Genomic DNA, 19,127 nt, shown 5'->3' with positions numbered 1-19,127 from the left:
TGACTCCAAATTATAAAATCCGAATTCAACTAATCCAAAATAAGAAAATGAGCCTTCTTGGACTATTAGGCCCGAAATAAGCCCGATATATATTACTATTAGGCTTTGATCCACTATCAATATGTAAAAATAGATACCACATGTTTCCCTTTTCTTTAAGTGAGTCGACAATAGTTCATTATCGACTCATCGGAGAGACAGATATATTTAACTCCAAACATGTAAATTTGATTTTTAAATTAAATGAAAAATTTGTTTTCTTAAATATATATTTGAAAATTGACTAATAGAGATGATTTTTTACCAGCTGCTTGTCGGTAATGACGCAAGTGAATATATATTATAAAATAATTATAAGTTGTCGATTGAGTCTTAGCTCAGTTGGCATTATTATTATCAATGTGTTTTGGTTAATTTTAAGCATTATATTAATTTAAAACTTTCAAAATTAAATTACATCTTTTTTAAAAAAATCACAAGTTGGTGCTTCAGTTCTGCTGTATATTCGTTTCTCGTTAATTAATTATTAAATTATGCATTAAAATAAGAAAAATGCATATGCATGTGGAAATTTAGATGAACTTTTGTCTTACTAAACATTCTGATATATTATTTATTTATGGATTGTTAAATTTATCCCGGATGCTAATTACTATAAGAGAAGAACATATGACAGCAAAAAAGGTGCTTCTTTCCATCATTTCTATTGAATTATTCTTGTAAAAAACTGGGTTTAATTAGTGGAATTCGTAAGTCTATATCTTTTTGAAGATATGTATTCACATTACTGCAGATGAGCTGAATTTGTATATATATATATATATATATATATATATATATTCTTATACTTTGACTAGATGCTCTTTGATTGGCTTACAGCTTATATCAAGCTCTCTGAGCATGGTATAGTGGTTCGAAGAAAGGGATTAAATTGTTTAATTATAAGTTGTCTTCAACTAATAAAATTGGTAAAATTATGTTTTTTAATGTTTTGAGCTAAAATTTACTGGCCCAAACTCAATTCAAATAAACAATAATATTTTTTTTCTTCTGATTTTTCATTATATTTCTTTACTTTTTAGATATTTTTAAAAATGAATCAATCGGATCGAAAATTAATAGTCTGATCAGTTCGGGCATCAACTTAATTTTGAAAACATTGTTTTTATATCCATTTTAAAGTTCATGGTAATTAATATTTGTGAGATTTGTGTTTGTTTTTCTGAACAATGTCATTTATAAAATCCAAACCTAAATTCTCTTAAAAAAAGTGTAGTATGCCTCTCCCTCTCTGCACTCATCACACAAATTATATATTATGTGTAAGTTGTGATCTAAACGTTGTTAAATTTATTAAGTTATATTCTCATAATGTTCGCCTAGGAGATATGGGACCTAAGCAATGTTAGACATGGGGCAAGATCCTAAAAATCAAATCTAATAGAGTCATCACTAATTGATTGGAGCTAGGTTGGTTAGTCACCTATTGTTTAAGTTTCTTTAATTAATCTTAAGAAAAACCCGAAAAAATTGGACTCGGTCTCATTAATCTAAGTTCGAGAGTACAATTACACGTAGGGAGATTATAGAACCCCACGATGCCTATCCGAAGACAATCTTACATTGTTCAACAATTAGGGTTTCTTAACTAAAGGAATATAACTAGAGGTGAGTATTCAATTAAGTCGAGTCGAATCAAGTAAAAACATTTCGAGTTAGTCTAGTTGATGAATCCTATTTTAGCAACTGAATTCAATTTGAATTTTTTTAATTGAATTGAATCGAGTCAAAAAATTTCAAGTCAAGTCAAGTTAACGAATCCTATTATTTATACTCAATATTGCGTTTACATAGACCGATTATTTAACTAGTAGACGAACTACAAGATTATTTAACTACATAAATAATATAAAGGTTTTGCCTTTTAACTTAATGGGTAAACATTTATCAAAACGACGTAGTTTTGTCTTTTAACTTTTAAAAAGTAAACATTTATCAAAACGACGTAATTTTGTCTTTTAACTTAATTGTTTTGACTTTTAGCTTTTTAAAAATAAACATTTATTAAAACGAAGTAGTTTTGTCTTTTCGAGTTAAACTGAAAAACTTAATTTTTATTCAAGTTGATCCGAATAACTTGATTAACTCAAATAACTCGAACAATTTAATTCAAAATTAAAATTTTTATCAAATTTTTGAATCTAATCTTACTCAACCCTAAATAAAACTATAACTCCAAAACTTAACCAATTTAAAATCTCAAATAAAAATCTTAAAATCTAACTTGATATAAAAATTGAAAGATGTAATTAAAAACCTAATGAAAATCTCAAATAAAATCGTAAGTCTAACTAAATGAAAAAGAAAAAAATCTTAAAATCTAATTTAAAATAAAATCATAAAACTAATTTAATATATATAAATTCTAATCTAAAAGATCTAATAAAAATCTTAAATGAAAATATTTATAAATTTTCTAATATTCTAATTTAAAACCTGATTTCAAAATTCCTAATGAAATCCTACATATACATGAACCAACGGGTCACCTGCCTAAAAAGTTTTTTTTTTTATTACAAAAATTACAAGGTTAAGTCGGTTTTTTTTTAATTTATTGGATTAGGTCAATTTTTGGGGTGAACTACTAAAAAAGGTTATTTTTTTCAAAAATTATCGGATTAGGCTAATTTTGAAGAGAGAGACGAGTTTTTAGATGATTTGACAGGAAAACGCTTCCAACTGGATGCGCTTTCCTACCCAGTCAACAAAGTGCATTCAAATAGACATGTTTTCACACACTCTCTCCAAGGTTTTTTTAGCGGTTTTTTGGGGTTCGGGTCTTGGATTCTTTTATGGGGTTTTATTTAAGGTTTTTAAGAGTTTAGAGTTTTTATTTTACGGCCCCAAAATTATTATTTTAAGAATTTTTTTAATTTTTATATATTCTTTAAAAAGGTTTTATAATATTCATATTTGGTGGAAAATATAAATTTTAGAATTGTTATAAATATTTTGAGTTTTAAAAATAATATTATTTTAAAAATTTTGAAATTATTTTGAATTTTTTTGTCACTATTTTTTAGACCAATTTGGTAATTTTCAAAATTGAGTATTTACACCAATCTGTTATTTAATTTGTAAAATCTAACTCGATTCCAAATTGAAACTCGAATTACTCGAAATTCTTATTTTTTAATCGAATCGAGTTTTGGTCACCCATAGCTTACGGTAGTTGGAGGTCGACCCGAAATGTTCAGAAAATATTATTAGACAGTCTTAACGTAGTACCCGTGACAACATGCGTATGCGAAGCGGTATATTTCTTTATGATCCACAATCCCGCCTTTTTCTTCATAGAAGCCATGATTTTTCTTGGACATCTACTGTCTCGCATTGTGTATCAAATATCTTCGACCAAGATTTAACAACGTAGAAGTTTACCCCTTTCTTTATGTTGTATTGCTTCACTTCTGCGACCAAAGCATCTTTAGAGGAAAACTCCTTCCTCGCTTCTAAATCACCAACATTCAATGAAGAACTCGTATGGCCCGATCTTCTGTGTGGGAGTTCTAAAAACTCCAACCCACCTTCTGCTGAAAGGTCCACGTTATGCATGTGGGTTGGAGGTAAGTATGCACTAAATCACGGACCTTCTTCGACAACTTCGTTCGGACTTTCCCTGTTTGAACCTTCACCTTCTGGTTCAGTTGGAACTGGCTTTAGTTTAAAAAATAATGCAATTTCCAAATCATTCGTCCTGGACTCCAGGATTGGATCCTCATCTAATTCAATGTCCTCTTCAATCTCAACCCCCTTAGCATGTCTAGGGTTGGATGTCCCCTCACTGGTGGAGGTTGTAGGGAGTATATAATCCCTTCTTGTATAGTTGTCGGTACAACCAAAATCACCTGCGGATTGTCCACTAGTGGAACTTGATGCCATACCCCTATAAGTGTTCCTGGCGTAAAACATCGACCTCTCGAAGTTGAAATCAAAACTACTAACTGAGTGTCATGCGTCAAATTCTCGATTATCGCCTTACCCCAACTATCTAGGGTAGAAATCGACGAGTGTCTTCCCATTGATGATTCCGAGATATCATAATGGGAATTTTTTAACAAAGTAGTGAACCCACCGCACAACCATGTCGTTGGACACTCAGCTTCCTCTTCCATTTCGGCCTCTCGAACTGGAACATATGTTGACCTCTAACCGTCTTCATCTGTGTTTGCAAACTCCGCATATAACTCGAGTATTTGTGATCTAATAGCAATATGCGTCTGGACCATGGCTTCCATCTCCCTTGCGCCTCCGAGATCGAAAGCCTCATATTTGATGAGGTCGATTGAAGCTAAAAATCGACATTTCAATGACGATACTTTCATTTGGGTGGATTCGACAATTTTTTGCCTAATTCTTGCACGGGGTTCCAAAAATTATATGCTCGGGTTGAAAGCCAACCATGTTGTGTTCTCTGATGAAAAAACGATCCCAATGTCGATGTCATGAATTTCACCATCATAATAAGCAACAACATTAACTCGTCCACTCATTTCAACGAAATAACATGTTTCACATGTTGGAACCAAAAACATTATGCAGAAAAATAGAGTTGTAATTATATATGAACAACAAAAATTAAACCTTACTTCATGTAATTACGTGTTTGCTCAAAATTATGTCTTACGAAACGTCTTGCGAACTTCCTTTTCGTGTGATTTAGTATGCTTGAAATTGACTTATGGCACTAAATGCTGAAAACGATCAATTTATATAGCAGGGGTTAGTGGTAAAATGGTTCAGAAAATATTATTCCGAGATATTTGACGGGTGAGTGACAACTTTGCAAGGGGTTGAAATTGGGAGAATAAAAATATACAACTGGGATTAAATCAAAAATGAAATATTTAAATCAAAATAAAAAAATGTAAGAAGTAGAGGGATTAAATCGGTAATTGATTTGCCTAAAATTTCAAAATTAGAGAGAAATTGAAAACAAAAGAGATCAAATTTGAAATTAACCCATCCGACAACCCCTTTTAGCAAAGGGCAAGATACAGAGGGACTTATTCTGGAAATATCCCTTTTAATAACCCTACTGCACACAAATCGCTCCGTTCTTTTTTTTAGTTAAAGATCGATTTTCCTTTCTTTTTTGGTAAACTTTTAGCGATTATATCAATTTAATCACTCTAATTTCTTTTTATCAATTTAATTAATTTCTTTTTATCAATTTAATCATCATCATTAAAAAAAATTCTCACTGTAATAAGCCCAATTTGCCCGGGCCCAAAATCACAAACAAAATTAAACTAAATAAAAAATTAATTAATTAAAAGTCCAAAAAAATAACACAGTCCGTTTCTTTACAACAACAGGGCCAAATCCGAGTAGGCCCAACTAGCCTAAAATTTCAAGACACCCTAAGCCCAGACCCAATTTAGCCCGGATACCCCTGGCCCAAATCACCTAAGCCCTAAAGACCAAAATCAGAAAACCCTAGCCTTCAACAAAGATTGGCTCCCAGCATTGCAGCCTCAAAGCTTTCCCCAGCGTCTTTGTGCCACCACGCGCGTGTGCGTCTCCTAGCTAGCCTCTGTACACGCCACGTCCATTTCGTCGATCGCACCTACAAATGAATGAAAACAAGACAAAGAAAGAGGAACCAATGGGGGTTTTCTATTTTATTTTTTGATTTCAATTGTATTTTATTTTCGGCTTCTCGGTAAAAAAAGAGAGGATATAAGAACCGGAAGAATGATTGTACTACTACTTACGCAAAAAAATACAGAGAAATCAAATTTGAAAAGAGGTGATTTTCTGGGTTTTCATTCCTTTTTATTTTACTGGTTATTTGATTCTTTTCTTGGCTTTCTGTTTCTAATTTGCATGTTCATCGATCGTTGTTTAAAAGAGAAATATTAGAAAAGAGTAAGGGACGTACCTGGTAGAACGGTCCTGGCCCTCTCTCCGTCGTCTTCGGAATACGGGCTAGGATTGGCGATGGTTCGGATACTCAGTAAACAGAGCGGCGCGGAGAAAGAGCTTAGGTTTTAAAAAAGGAAATAAAAGTGTTAAGTTAAGTGGTTTTTAGTTTTATTTTAGTTTTAATCACCGGATTTAAAACGGTGTCGTTTGACGACCAAACCCGCGCAGTGACCCGACCCGGGGCAGGATCCGTGCACTTGGGTTCATCGGTCTATTTGCTTCACAAGTCCCTCTTCGTTTTGTTTGGTTTCAATTTGATCCCCTGTATCTTTTAAAATTTATACGGCATATTTGATTTAGTTTTCATTTAGCCCCAAATCTAGACGGTGCCGTTTCTTGGTTATTGATTGAGTATTCCATTATTTGCGTATAATTATTGCTTTGGCCCTTAACTTTTTGAAATGAATTTTAATTTAATGCTAATTTAGTCCTTTTTCTTAAAATTCGATGTTAAATTTTTATTATAATTAACTCTATTTTCATATATTATTGTATTTAATATTTTGATATTTATTTTGATAGAGTTTAAGTTTACTATTATTATGGTCTAAAAGTATAATAAATTAATATTTTAGTCTTATTTTTATATTTTCAAAATCCATTATATACTAATATTGTGAATCTATTGTATATCATCTTATTTTGTTTTCTTAACATTATTATTCTATTTTCATTTGATGCTTTGATTTTAAAATTTGTTGGTTACTATCTTCAATTTAAAAAAAAAAGTTTTCTACATTTCTAATTTGGCTTTCAAAGTTTGTTGAATAAACCTGTTACTATGTTCATATATTATTTTAACATTATTTTTATTATTGGCTTAAAATTATTTTTAAACGTATTATTAGTATGATTTATAAGATGAGATACACAATTCCTTTAAAATTATTATCAATATATATATGTGCATAAAATGTATTATAACTTATAAAATTTTTATTCTATGCTTTGAAATTTTTATTCATTTCGATTATTTTAATTGGTTTACTTGTGATTAAATTATTATTATTTTGCTATTTGTAAGATTGATTATTAGTTATTTGATTATTAATGTTGATGCATTATATGTTTGATTGCTCCAAATTGTAGAATTAATTTGTTATTCATCATTTGCTTTGTATATTGTTAATCAATCATGTTGTTTGTAAGAATTTCATTTCATTAAGATATTATAATCGTTTCATTTCAAAATTCAAAAAAAGGGCTTGGTGTTAAATAATTCTCGAGAGAATTGTGCCCTAACTTACGGGGATTCAATTCTTCTCGATGAATTTATATCATCAAGTATCCATTTCTTTTTAAGACGTATATTTTTAAAATAAAATTCTTTAGATTTCAAAATGTTGGATCCTAACTTACTGGATATGACATTTTGTTATCTCGTTTTTAAAATAAAGGTAATATTTGGTGTTTAGGAATTTTAAAGAAATTGAACCCTAACTTACTGGGTTTTGATTTCTCGATTGATCTAAATAAACAAATATCCTTCTCAAAATGTATGATTTTTTTTAAATTAAAAAAAAGGGGACGAATCTAACTTCGAAAATTGAATCATTGCGCTCTAACTCACTGAGTGTGACGATTTATTTCTTTAAAGTGGGTAAGTCTTATTTTCCAATTCGATTATTAAAATTTTCTTTTCGAAGGATTGTATTCTAAAATCTTTTCAAGTTTCGACACAAAGACATTAAACAATCGATTCGGTACCAATTTTGGGCATTACGAGGATGCTAACCCTTCCTCGTGCGTAACCGACTCCCGAGCCTATTGTCTCAAATCTTGCAGACCTAAAATTTATTTTTAATGGTGAACTGATCACACCTTAATAAAAGATCGGTGGCGACTCCCCATTTTCATTTTTAATAAATCGATAAAAAAAGTTGATTTTTCAAATAAGTGATTTCGACACTCACAATTATCACTCAACCGTGATTAAATGGTTAAAATTTCCCTATATTTTTTAAAAAAACTCTAGCTTGAACGGCAGCCATGGATTTCAGATTATTCTCCGGCACGACTTCATCGCCGGAAGCTCGAATATAAGCTCAAGTTCCATTTCTTCATTTCGAAGCTCACAAATGATTGATCAGGGCCTCACGACTTAGTGGCTTGTTTCTTAACAACAAAATAGATCCTCATTTCAGTAAAGACCCAGAAATGTTTGTTGATAAAAATGAAAATGTGTGTTCGGTTTCTTGTTTTTCGGGTGGTCAAACTCTGCGTCCTGTGAAGCCTTGGTCGAGGGAGGAAGGGTATGTTGGGGAATCAAGAGAAGATTGGAGGCAAAACGGGGATAACAAATTGGAAGCGGTGGAAATGGTGGAAGAGGAGAAAGGGAAGAAAGGATCAAGTGCTTTGGATACCACCAAACATCTCTGGGCTAGTGTTGTTGCTGCTATGGTTTCAAGATTTTACTTTTTGATTGTTGGAAAAAATGGGCATGAAGACAATGATGGGCGATTTGTTCATGTCTTGGTCTTAACTTTTGTTTCAGATGGAACATTAAATAACAAAACTTTGATGGTGAATTTTCACTGTTTTAAGACTTCCAATTTTTCATGACTGGGAAAAGACACTAAACCAGCCCCGTCGGCAGCCCATCGTCCGACATCTCTGACAGTTTTTCTAAAGAACAAGATCGATTCCTCCCTCCCCGCCAATGCAAAAATATTCAAAGAAATATGGGCTTGATTTCAAAATCTAGTTTAAAAATGATTTTGGGCTTCAGATTCAAAATAGAAAACTTGGACCACCTCTAATTGGGCCTAAATGAAATGGAAGACCAGGCTTCGAAATTAGTTTGACTATCAAAAAAATTTTGAAAACTGATTTTGGGTTTAAGAATTGATAACCCTAATGGGACCCAAATTAAACAAAAACCCAATTTTATATTCTTTTTATGCATAAATTTTCGACACCAAAACCAGGTTCAACTAAAATTCAATTGATGGTTCCAAAGTTGATTTGTCTCGTGACTAGGCTCGGGCCACTGTTTATCCAAAATATAGTTCTATGTAGAGTCGTAAGACAATGTATGAGGGTTGACGCGTGCTGGAAGGTTAAGAAAGTTGGTGACTTGATGATAGGGTAGTCGGTGAATGTCGGTCATAACTATAGTGGTCTTAAGGTAGCGAAATTCCTTGTCGGATAAATTTTGATATGCACAAAAGGCGTAACCATTTGGGAAGATTTAGAAATTTAGTCTAATCCCAAAAATTAAATATTGGGCATTAACATTATTACTAATACAGGAATATGTGAGTTCGAGTGCGTTGAAGTATATTATCTTATTATTTAAGAGTTGGGGTGAGAATATAATTAATTTTAGGCATTATGTCAAAAAAAACATATATGATCACTCCTCTCTTACACCCTCGAATTAAAATGAAAAAATTATAATTTTAAGCTTCCAAAATATAAAATAAAAATTTTCCCTTTTAAACTAGACAGTGAAAACCAGAAAAGAAAGAACACAGTTTAATTAATTTTATACTTTTCTTCATCAACTTTGTAGCTTGCACATGTGGTTTCTTTATCATTATCATCAATTATGCCTATTAAACCTATGTATTGCTCTCTTTATAGGGATTTCAATTTTCAATGCCTTCTTTTTCTTTATGAGTGTAGTTTAGGAATCTTTGTGATTGAAATTAATGAATCTTTTTTTAACAATAATTTCACCCATCTAGTAATAAAATTAAATATTATATCTTTAATCCTTTTATATATAAAACCTTTCCAACATCTATGGCTTTAATCTTTCATTTTTATATAATGGTACTACTAGCTACACTACACTATTATACACTAGGCACTAACTTTTCCCATGTTATCAAAGCATCATGGAACCATCAAATATATATGCACACACATTGGGGAAAACTGGGTTTCCTAGGAAGCACCTCACTGTGCATCACTGTGAGGGAATTCAAGAAGTGCTTAAAGGGTTGTCTTCCCAAGTATATATATATATATATATATACACATGTTACAGTGGCAAAAGTACATACGATTGCAATGTGATCATCTCAACAATGGCAACCACACAAATTAAAGGCTTTATTTGAGCTTGCCACATACACTCCTAAGTTGAATATATCTTTTATCTTGGTTTTATGATCCATAAAGATTATAATCTTTTTGAGATTCGTCACTGTCCCTTTTAATAATATCATTTCGTATTTTAAATTTGAATTTTTTTCTTAAAAGTATAATATAACTTACCATTATATTCAATGTTTGTATCACAGTATTAGCATAATAAACTATATGCTGAACCAGCATAAAATGAATATCCATCATAAGGGTTCTCCAGCTTTCCCTTTCTCTAGGCCAATGACATCTATTATATATATATATATATCCCTTAAATATGGTAAACAACAACAGAAGAATATTTTTCGCAGAATTATCCTACAAGAAAATGTTAGCTTCTCCAAAATATAAAACCATTTTCTTGAACAAACCCTACATATAGATTGCAAAGCTTTATAAAATTTTGGTTTCTTAGGATTTAAATAATCATCTTCATATAAATCAATCCAGAAGCTTCTATTTTTCTCTAAATAGGTTACCCTACATACTCGAGAATCTACATATAATGCCAACATGGTCAATTATTTATATACATATCTTCATTATATATGCATGATTCAGAATCTCAGAAACATCAGAATAATACATGCAGAGAAGTTTTGTCAACTGAATTAATGCATTTTACACCATAAATATACTACAAAAAGACCTGTCAAATTACTCATCAATGCATAGGCAAGCATCAATATAGAGACATCTAATAGAACAGTGATTATATAGTACTATGCACAGAAAGCCGTTTACGTAGCTCGAAAAGCAATATTTGTGTACGTGTATGTGTGTTTATATACACATTAAAGCAGAAATATGCAATTATCTACACTGACATATGGGATAGATATCAGAAGGTTATACATATATGTGTGTGTGTGAATGTATGCAATTCAACTAACAAGGGCAAAAATAAAGATATCTTTGAAACCACCAATTACCAATTCAGTATGTATGCCAAGAAAATCAGATATCTTCATGAGCTACTAGTGTATTAGACCAATGACTAGTCAACCTATTATTGTCTGTTTTAATTAAAACTTAATTAATATAGTGAATTAATATTTCATGCTCATATATGAATTTTAAAAGAATATATATTGAGACAAAGCTATATGAATTCTTACAAATATTGGGTGAGAAAAAAAGTTGGTTTAGTAGTAGAATTTAAACTCTCTAGATAGAGGATTAGTCTTTCGTAAACTGTAAAACGGATAAAATGAATATTTTAATTATAAAAAAACACCAGTTATGAAGAAATTATGAGGTGATATGATATGTAGGTTCAAATTATAAGAATACAGATAATACCTTTTTCACAGTGCTACAACTTTCTTGTTGCATTACCTGCAAGCCTGCAGCTTAGTTGTTCTGCAGCAACAAAGCCAAGAATCTCTCTCTCTCTATATAAACCTAACATGGAGAAATGAAAGAGAGAGAGAAAAAGCAAACAAATATCCTTTTTTTAGACTATAGATTCATCAGCTACCCATGCATAACAGCACAAGTAAATGCTGTCAGTCAGGAAAGAGAGAAGCAAAGAGAGTGACGGAATATATATATATATATATATGTAGATAGATATACATGTATAGAAGCAGACAGGGGAAAAGCCATGGATGCAATTTTTTGTATATATATAAAATATATGAAAATATACACAATTTTCAACTCTTCATATGTTGCACCTTGTTTCATCTTTAGCATTTCACAGATCCCAAACCTTAACTAACTAATGTACTGAAATAATAAATAAAAATAAAAAAAAACAGCTTCATATTGATGAAATGAAATCTTATCTTTCGACCCTTTTTTCTAAATCGATTGCCTGTCGTGATTTTAAGGACAAGACAGGAAAAATAAAGGGGGGGGGGGGGGAATGGATCCGTACTGTGATTTTATCTTCATTCATCAGAGCCCCAAAACAATGGACAAGGATGATTTTCCCTTGTTTGAATATTCAGCTTGTGTATTGGACAGCGGGATAGATGAGGAAGATTCATCTTGTGTCGGATTTGGACAGTCCATGTTCACACCAAACAACCTTAGCCTTTTAGCTGATGCTTTGTTATTGTTAGCTTCGATAACTGGTACTGAATCAATCACCATTGGCTCTCCCTGTAATGCCCCAATTTGATAATACTGTGACATACTGCTGTAAGTAATTGCCTGCTGCTGGTGCTGGTGTTGGAAGTGATGGTGATGGCGGTGATTGTAAGGGTCAATGCTGTAATTCAACCGATGTAAAGGTTGATAATTTCGTGACATACATATGGGTTCCCACCGGACCGGTTGAAGGAAGTTGAACTGATTTCGGAGCTGAATATGTGCGAACGGTGACGGATCGAGCGCATTAGGCCGGAGTTTCCAATCGATGTACAACCGGGCTTTAACCAACTCCCCGACTCCGCGTTGAAACGATACCGTATCGCCGGCGACGAGCTTTTTTTCCTTTACGAAACGGCTCCAACCTTTAGTCATCACATAACTCTGGCTACTATTCCAATACGAGTACCGGAACCGCCATGTCTTGCCGTTCCGATCTTCGAAATTCAATAGCAACCCTTTTTCGATCGAGGAAGAGTCGAGTGGGAAGTACTTCTCGGCATGTTGTTTTGGTATAACAAGACGGTTGAGCTTGCCAACATCGCTCGGTGTTACGACTTTGTCGAACATGTGTTCTTTTTCAACAGACTCATAACAGCTTTCTTCATGATCATTGTTCTTGTGGTTTCCAAGGGACAAATCCATCACCAAGTCTTGTTTCTTGTCGAAATCAAAACCAGACTGCTGTTGGGTTTTGTTATGATCTTGTTTAGAATCAAAGGTTCCAAGCGACAAATGAACAGCAGCAGCAGCAGCATCTTTGTACTTTGAAGAAACAGAAGATGAAGAAGAGGATGAAAATGGGAAGTTATTGCTTGAAATTTCTCTTATCATCACCACTTCTTCATCATCTTCCTCTTGATCTTCATTGTTACAATAATACCCTTTTTCTTCTTCTTCTTCCACAAAGTTCATCATAATTTAAATGAAAAAAAGAAACCCACAAAATAAAGTTGGTTCCTAAAGGAAATATATAATTTAAAACTACAAAACAAGAAACTGACCTGCAAAAAAAAAAAAAAACTGGTTTCTTCACTGAAAACCCTAAGCAAGACAAATTAAGGGCATGGAAGAATCAACAAGAACAGGTTGTTTCTAGCTTCTTTTTTTTTTTGGTTTTTGATATAGCATTTGGCTTACAAACCAAGCAAAAGAACCCCCATTTTTTTTTCTTTTGTGTGTGTGCCAATTTGCATTAGGTTGAAGCCTATAATTCTTTACTTTTTTTTAGGTTCTAAAGAGAAAGAGAGAGAGATAAGGTAAATGCTTCAACGTAGGGGACCCATGAATGATCTGGTTTTTTTTTTTTTTTACTCATGTGAGAGCTTGTCCTTTTTTCATAATTTTTTTTGGTTTTTTTTTTTAAATCACTCTATAATCATCTCCTCTAAGACCTCTCAGAATCAGTCTTTTGTACCACAAAAGTCATTGCTGATTTTCCCCCATTCCTATATATTACTGCAGCTGCTGTTGTTGTTTGGTTACTTTGATTTTATTGGTTATAGGGGAAGAAGCTAGTGGAGGAAGAAAAGGAGAGACTGAGTTAGGTTCCAAGTTTTGACTTTGGGTGGCATTGATTGTGTGTTGTTGTTGGCTATTGCTGTTGGTCCTGTCAATGGAGGATAAATAAAGTGATAGAGAGATTGAAACCAAACCGACCTTCCTGCAGTTTCTTACTCTAACTAGTGGACATTGTCAAACTAAAACAAAAAGAAAAGATTCCTCTATCATGCAAAGCTAACCCCAAGTTAGTGTAGCTGAAGTTCATCTTCTCTTTTTCAATCCCCTCAACTTTAATTACAATGCAAAATTAAATTAATATAAACTACAACGAATAAAAATTAGACAAAATTCACATATGATATATGCACATAAGGAGACAAAAATTTATATATCATAATTATGTATGGTGAAATTTGAACCTAAATCTTAAAGATTGGGAAAGGATTGTATGAAACACTATGCCACATATTCATTTTTCAATAGTTTTATGTTATATCAGTATTTTCATCCTTAAAAAATCAAATCTAATTTAAAATCCTGAAATTCAGGATGAAATTATTAACGTGACATAAAACTATTGAAAATGATGATATCTCTATTTTATATAATCCTTTTCCTTAAAGATTAAAGATCTCAAGCTTTTAACTTTTCAACTCGAATTGGATTGGATTGAATTTGGATAATGTCAATTTAAAGTTAATTCATGTTAATAAAGTATTGCTAAAAATTCTCAAAATTGTGCTTTTAAAATGTCCAATAATTTTGGTCAAAAGATGCAAACCAAATATGACAAGTTACATTGGTCTACCAAATGTAATCTAAGTTGCAATTGGAGTTGCATCTACCTCATGTAGCCGAAACTAATAGATTTGTGTAATTCGGAGTTTGGTTATTTTGATTTTAGGCCATTTCAAGTTACTTGTTTAAATCATTTTGAATTTCAATCATTTAGAGCTCAAGTTATTTCTAATTTAAGTCATTTTCGTATTTGGGTTTGGTGGACTAAAATTGTTCGACTTTTTATATTAGGTTTAACTGGTATTCAAGATAATCAAATACAATTTTCAAGTTTGGATCAAAATTGAAATGTCCAATTTTAACCTTTTCTTGCTCATCCTATATTACTACTATTATTTATGCTTATTGAGTTAATATCACCCTCCAGTCAAGTTTCAACTCAGTTGAGTAATTATTAAAAATAATAAACATCCCCGAGAGAATTTTTTTGTCATTTCAAATAATGCGAAATCTAAAAAATGCTCTTGATGAGATTCAAAACACTATAATTTTCAATATTTTTACCATTTCAGCTTCATTTAATCGTTAAATCAATTTTTAATAAATATGTTTTTATCTTTAAACCATCACCATTCTATTGAAAAATTTGATAGTCTCATTTTACCTAAATCATAGGTAGGTTACCTTTAGATATATTTTAGCTTAAATTTGATATATATTCCAATTATTACTTGGATTGTATTTATTTAAATTATAGTTAATTAAGATATATTTTGTTTTGTAATTATAATTGTATAAGTTGTAACCTAAAAAATTCCCTACTAAATAATTGCTTTGTAAAGTTAATTTTGCCAACTATTTATGAGTATAGACTAGATACTGCAATTGAATGCATATTAGTAACAGCTTGTAGTAAGAAAATTCTTCTAGGGGCGAAATTAAATTATATATTTTTACGATAGTAAAAATATAATTTCACCACTTTAATATCTATATCTTTATAATTTTAAAGAATTAAATTAAATTTCTATCAATTTTAGGGACACCTTTATTTATTTATATTTTATAAATTTTAAAGGGCCTAAATAATTTTTTTTCATTTTAGAGTGCGGCTCATTAGTAAGCTTTTGATTTTTAAAACTAATTTTGGCATTGAAAAAAATACTAATTTTAGCTAAGCAGTCTATTTTAAATTTTAAATTATTTTTAAGTTAAAATTTTCAATTAAAAAATTATATTAGAGAAATTTTGGTTTTGTTGGGAGAAATAAGTTTTGATATACAATTATATTCAGCATATAATTTAGTTTAAATTACAAACATTAAATATATATACTTTGCAATTTTATCAAACATATAGCATTGTTAAAAAGTATTTTTATGTGTGATTTTAATGTAGTATAAAAATATGATTTACATATCCCAATTAAAATTTATAAACAATTTATATTAATTTTTTGAAAAATATTTAAAATTTATATTTTATATATAATAATATTAATAAATTTGAATATCATTTAATTTTTTTATTTTTATATTACGTTTAAAAAAATATTTTAACTTTTTCACATTATTTTTCTTTTTGTAGAAACTTTCTAAAACCATTTTTTCTAAATCAATTTTGTAAAAACATTTTCAAACTGTCACAATATTTTTTTTTTTGAAAGGGAAAATTCATTAATACATTCTATAAATGAGACCATATAATTTAGGGAAAAAAAAAATAACAAACACCCATCGTTGGTGGTAAAGGCCAAACTCCATCAATACAATCAAGTTTTCAACCTTAGTATCAATAGAACATTATGACATGTTGGCGGTGCTCTATTACAACTCAAACATAATATATCTAGACTGATTTCAAGCACTTAACATGATAAGGAAATCAGCCTCGGATGGCCTAAAACGGCAGGCAAAATCGACAAAAGAATGGAGCATTCACCAAACTGAAGAAGACGATGACAAAACTATCCCTAAATCACTTGCAAAAATAAAACTACATGCATAAGCAAGAATAAAATACTTGTACAAGATAAAAACTCCCAAAAGTGAAGACTAATTAAAAATGGAAAAGAAACAAAAGAACATATAATACTTAAGAGAATACTAATCCAAACTAACTAGTGAAATTATTTATTATTCTAAAATGCTCTCAAAATAGAAACAAACTAAGAAGCTGATGAAGAGTCACTATTCGAGTATTTATGACCAACCCACTTTTTAAGAGAAACTGTTAGTGATCGGTGGAGTTTCAGCGACGACAAACATCGTCATTTGTCCATCACAACTTGTAAAGACAACGAAGAAACCCACAAAACAGATTTGCAAACTGAAAAATATTAGAAGACATGTGAAGTGAATAAGGAAAGCAAAGGAAGAGAGAGCTGGTGGAAGAAAGAAAAAGGTGGATAATAGCCACTACGAAAATTGGCACGGCCACTAGACAAAACAACAGAGAAGAAATAAACAAACTTGGAGAAAAAAGAGATTAATTTTCTTAATTAGTTGTAATTGCTACAACATTAAATTACCCCTAAACCACAATTCATACCTTTTTATGTACATCAATCGAAGATAATTTATAATTTATAATTAATAACTAGTTTGCATACTCATGCGATGCACATGCTAATTGTATGTATTAATTAAAATGTATTTAATTATTTTTTGAATTTATATTTAATTTTTATAATATTTCATTAATAATTTGATTACAAAATTAAACCAAATATGTTAACATGTAATAAGTGACAAATGTCTTGAAATTGACTTAGAATTAATTCTTACTAAAATTATTCCAAAACTCTATTTTATTATATATATATATATCATATATATGATATATATATATGATACAATATGTGTTTGGATGTATGCATGTTATCATATATATAATAAACAAAAAAGAAAATAATATTACTTCTTTTCTCCCATTTCTTGTCTCTGTGATGAATTCGATAAAAATAAATGTTATATTTATATTTGAGTTTTAAATCAATTTAAATTAAATTATTATATAATGTGATTAATAGTGAGGTATATAATATGGTAATTAAATTAATTATTATATACTGTGAATAAATTAAATTAAAATGTTATATAATCCTTAATGTTTTTTACCCAATCAATATTTAAAAAAAAGAATTTTTTTGGATGACCAAAATGAAAGTGTAAACATGATGTGGCGTGTACAAGTTAACTGTCGTTAGAGATTTAACGGTTGAGTGACTAAAATGAAAGTGCCTTAAAAGTTAAGTGACAAAATTACAAAGATTTCATTTTAGGTGGCCAAAATGAAAGCGCCATAAAAATTAGTGACCAACTAGATAATTTACCCTTTAATTTAACAATTCTTTTCAACTCTTCACTTAATTCAGTTAATTGCAGCTAAGGTTTATTTATTTATTTATTTATTTATTAAGTTTATAATTTAATGCTATGTGTTATAATATGATTTATTAATTGTGAAAAAAAAGTATTACACACATAAATTCAAAATTTAAATAAGAAATTTTAAGAGAAAATGTCCGATGTATGTAAAATATTTTAGCAACTAATTTTTTTTTACTTTATTAATTCGATATAACAAGTAGAGGAACATATCTTAGATTCAAGTCGATCTGACAGTTAGTGTCGGAAATTAGAAAAGAAAGTTGTTTGGGTTTTGATTCACAGATTCGTGACGTTCAAAGTTGTTTCATGAAAAAAATTGAAATATAGAAGAGAAGGAAAATGAGAGCTTTCGATTGGTGCATATAGAGAAGGCCATACAACATCGGTTTAACAACCCAATGACTTAAATGAAAACTTCCGAATAATTTAGTGACCATTTTATAATTTTTTTAAGTTGAATGACTAAAACATAAACTTATTAATAGTTTAGTGACTTTTAAGTGAAGTTGACCCTTAGTTTTATGGTGCAGCAACCCACCTGCTCCAGTTATTGACTTGAGAACTTGCATAATCAGCCGTATGACCCACCGGACCATTTTTTGAACAACAACAAACAATCATGTTTACACTACCCTGACTCTGCAATATTTTTTTTTTCAGAAATAAATATTTATTAATGATTTCTAGGTATTGTTCTATTTATTATATATTAAAATAATTTAAGTTATTATTACAAATAAAAATAAAAATAAAAATAAAAAGCAGACAAAATGGGACTCTGGATTTTACATTCAGTCACATTGTTTAACAGATGGAAAGGCAGGCAATCTCAGGGAGGATCGATCGAAAATGTTAAAATGTGTCATACGTTCATTTACTTTTCACAAATTTGAAATGTAGTCCTTATACTTTTATTTTAAAGAATGTAGTTTCTATTTTTCAGTTTTTAAAATTTAGGTCTAATTGTCAATCTTGTTAAATTTTAAAAAAAATTAATTTGTGTGATATTTTGAAGTAAAAAAAATACTCACTTTGTAGCAATATAACTAAAAATATGATATCGCAATGAATCTGAATTTAACAAAAAAAATTTAACAGTGTTAATAGTTAGACTTAAATTTTAAAATTTAAAAAGTACATAAATTAAATTTCTAAAAATTTAATGGTTCCTCTTGACAACCCAAAGCAATCCAAAATGCTCTACCATAACTAGTAAATGCAAAGACCTTCAAATGATTGCCATTTAGCCTCAACTACACCAAGAATGCATGAACAAACATTGTTGTTTATAGTTTACGTTTAAAGGTGTAAATA

General features: G+C 30.4%; 1 protein-coding gene across 1 annotated transcript; it reads right to left on the bottom strand.

Moving 5' to 3' along the window:
* Positions 1-11,683: 11,683 nt before the first annotated feature.
* LOC105763985 (B3 domain-containing transcription factor NGA1) lies at positions 11,684-13,613 on the bottom strand. Its single transcript, XM_012582405.2, has one exon. It carries the CDS (start codon positions 13,096-13,098, stop codon positions 11,986-11,988), a length of 1,113 nt encoding a protein of 370 aa, XP_012437859.1. The 5' UTR covers positions 13,099-13,613; the 3' UTR covers positions 11,684-11,985.
* Positions 13,614-19,127: the final 5,514 nt, after the last annotated feature.

The sequence above is a fragment of the Gossypium raimondii genome, chromosome 12 (genome assembly GCF_025698545.1).
Source record: "Gossypium raimondii isolate GPD5lz chromosome 12, ASM2569854v1, whole genome shotgun sequence".
NCBI lineage: Eukaryota > Viridiplantae > Streptophyta > Magnoliopsida > Malvales > Malvaceae > Gossypium > Gossypium raimondii.
This window is presented reverse-complemented; position numbering and strand designations above follow the sequence as displayed.

Coding starts and splice junctions, on each gene's coding strand:
- LOC105763985 (XM_012582405.2), bottom strand. CDS start 13,098: ATGATGAACTTTGTGGAAGAAGAAGAAGAAAAAGGGTATTATTGTAAC.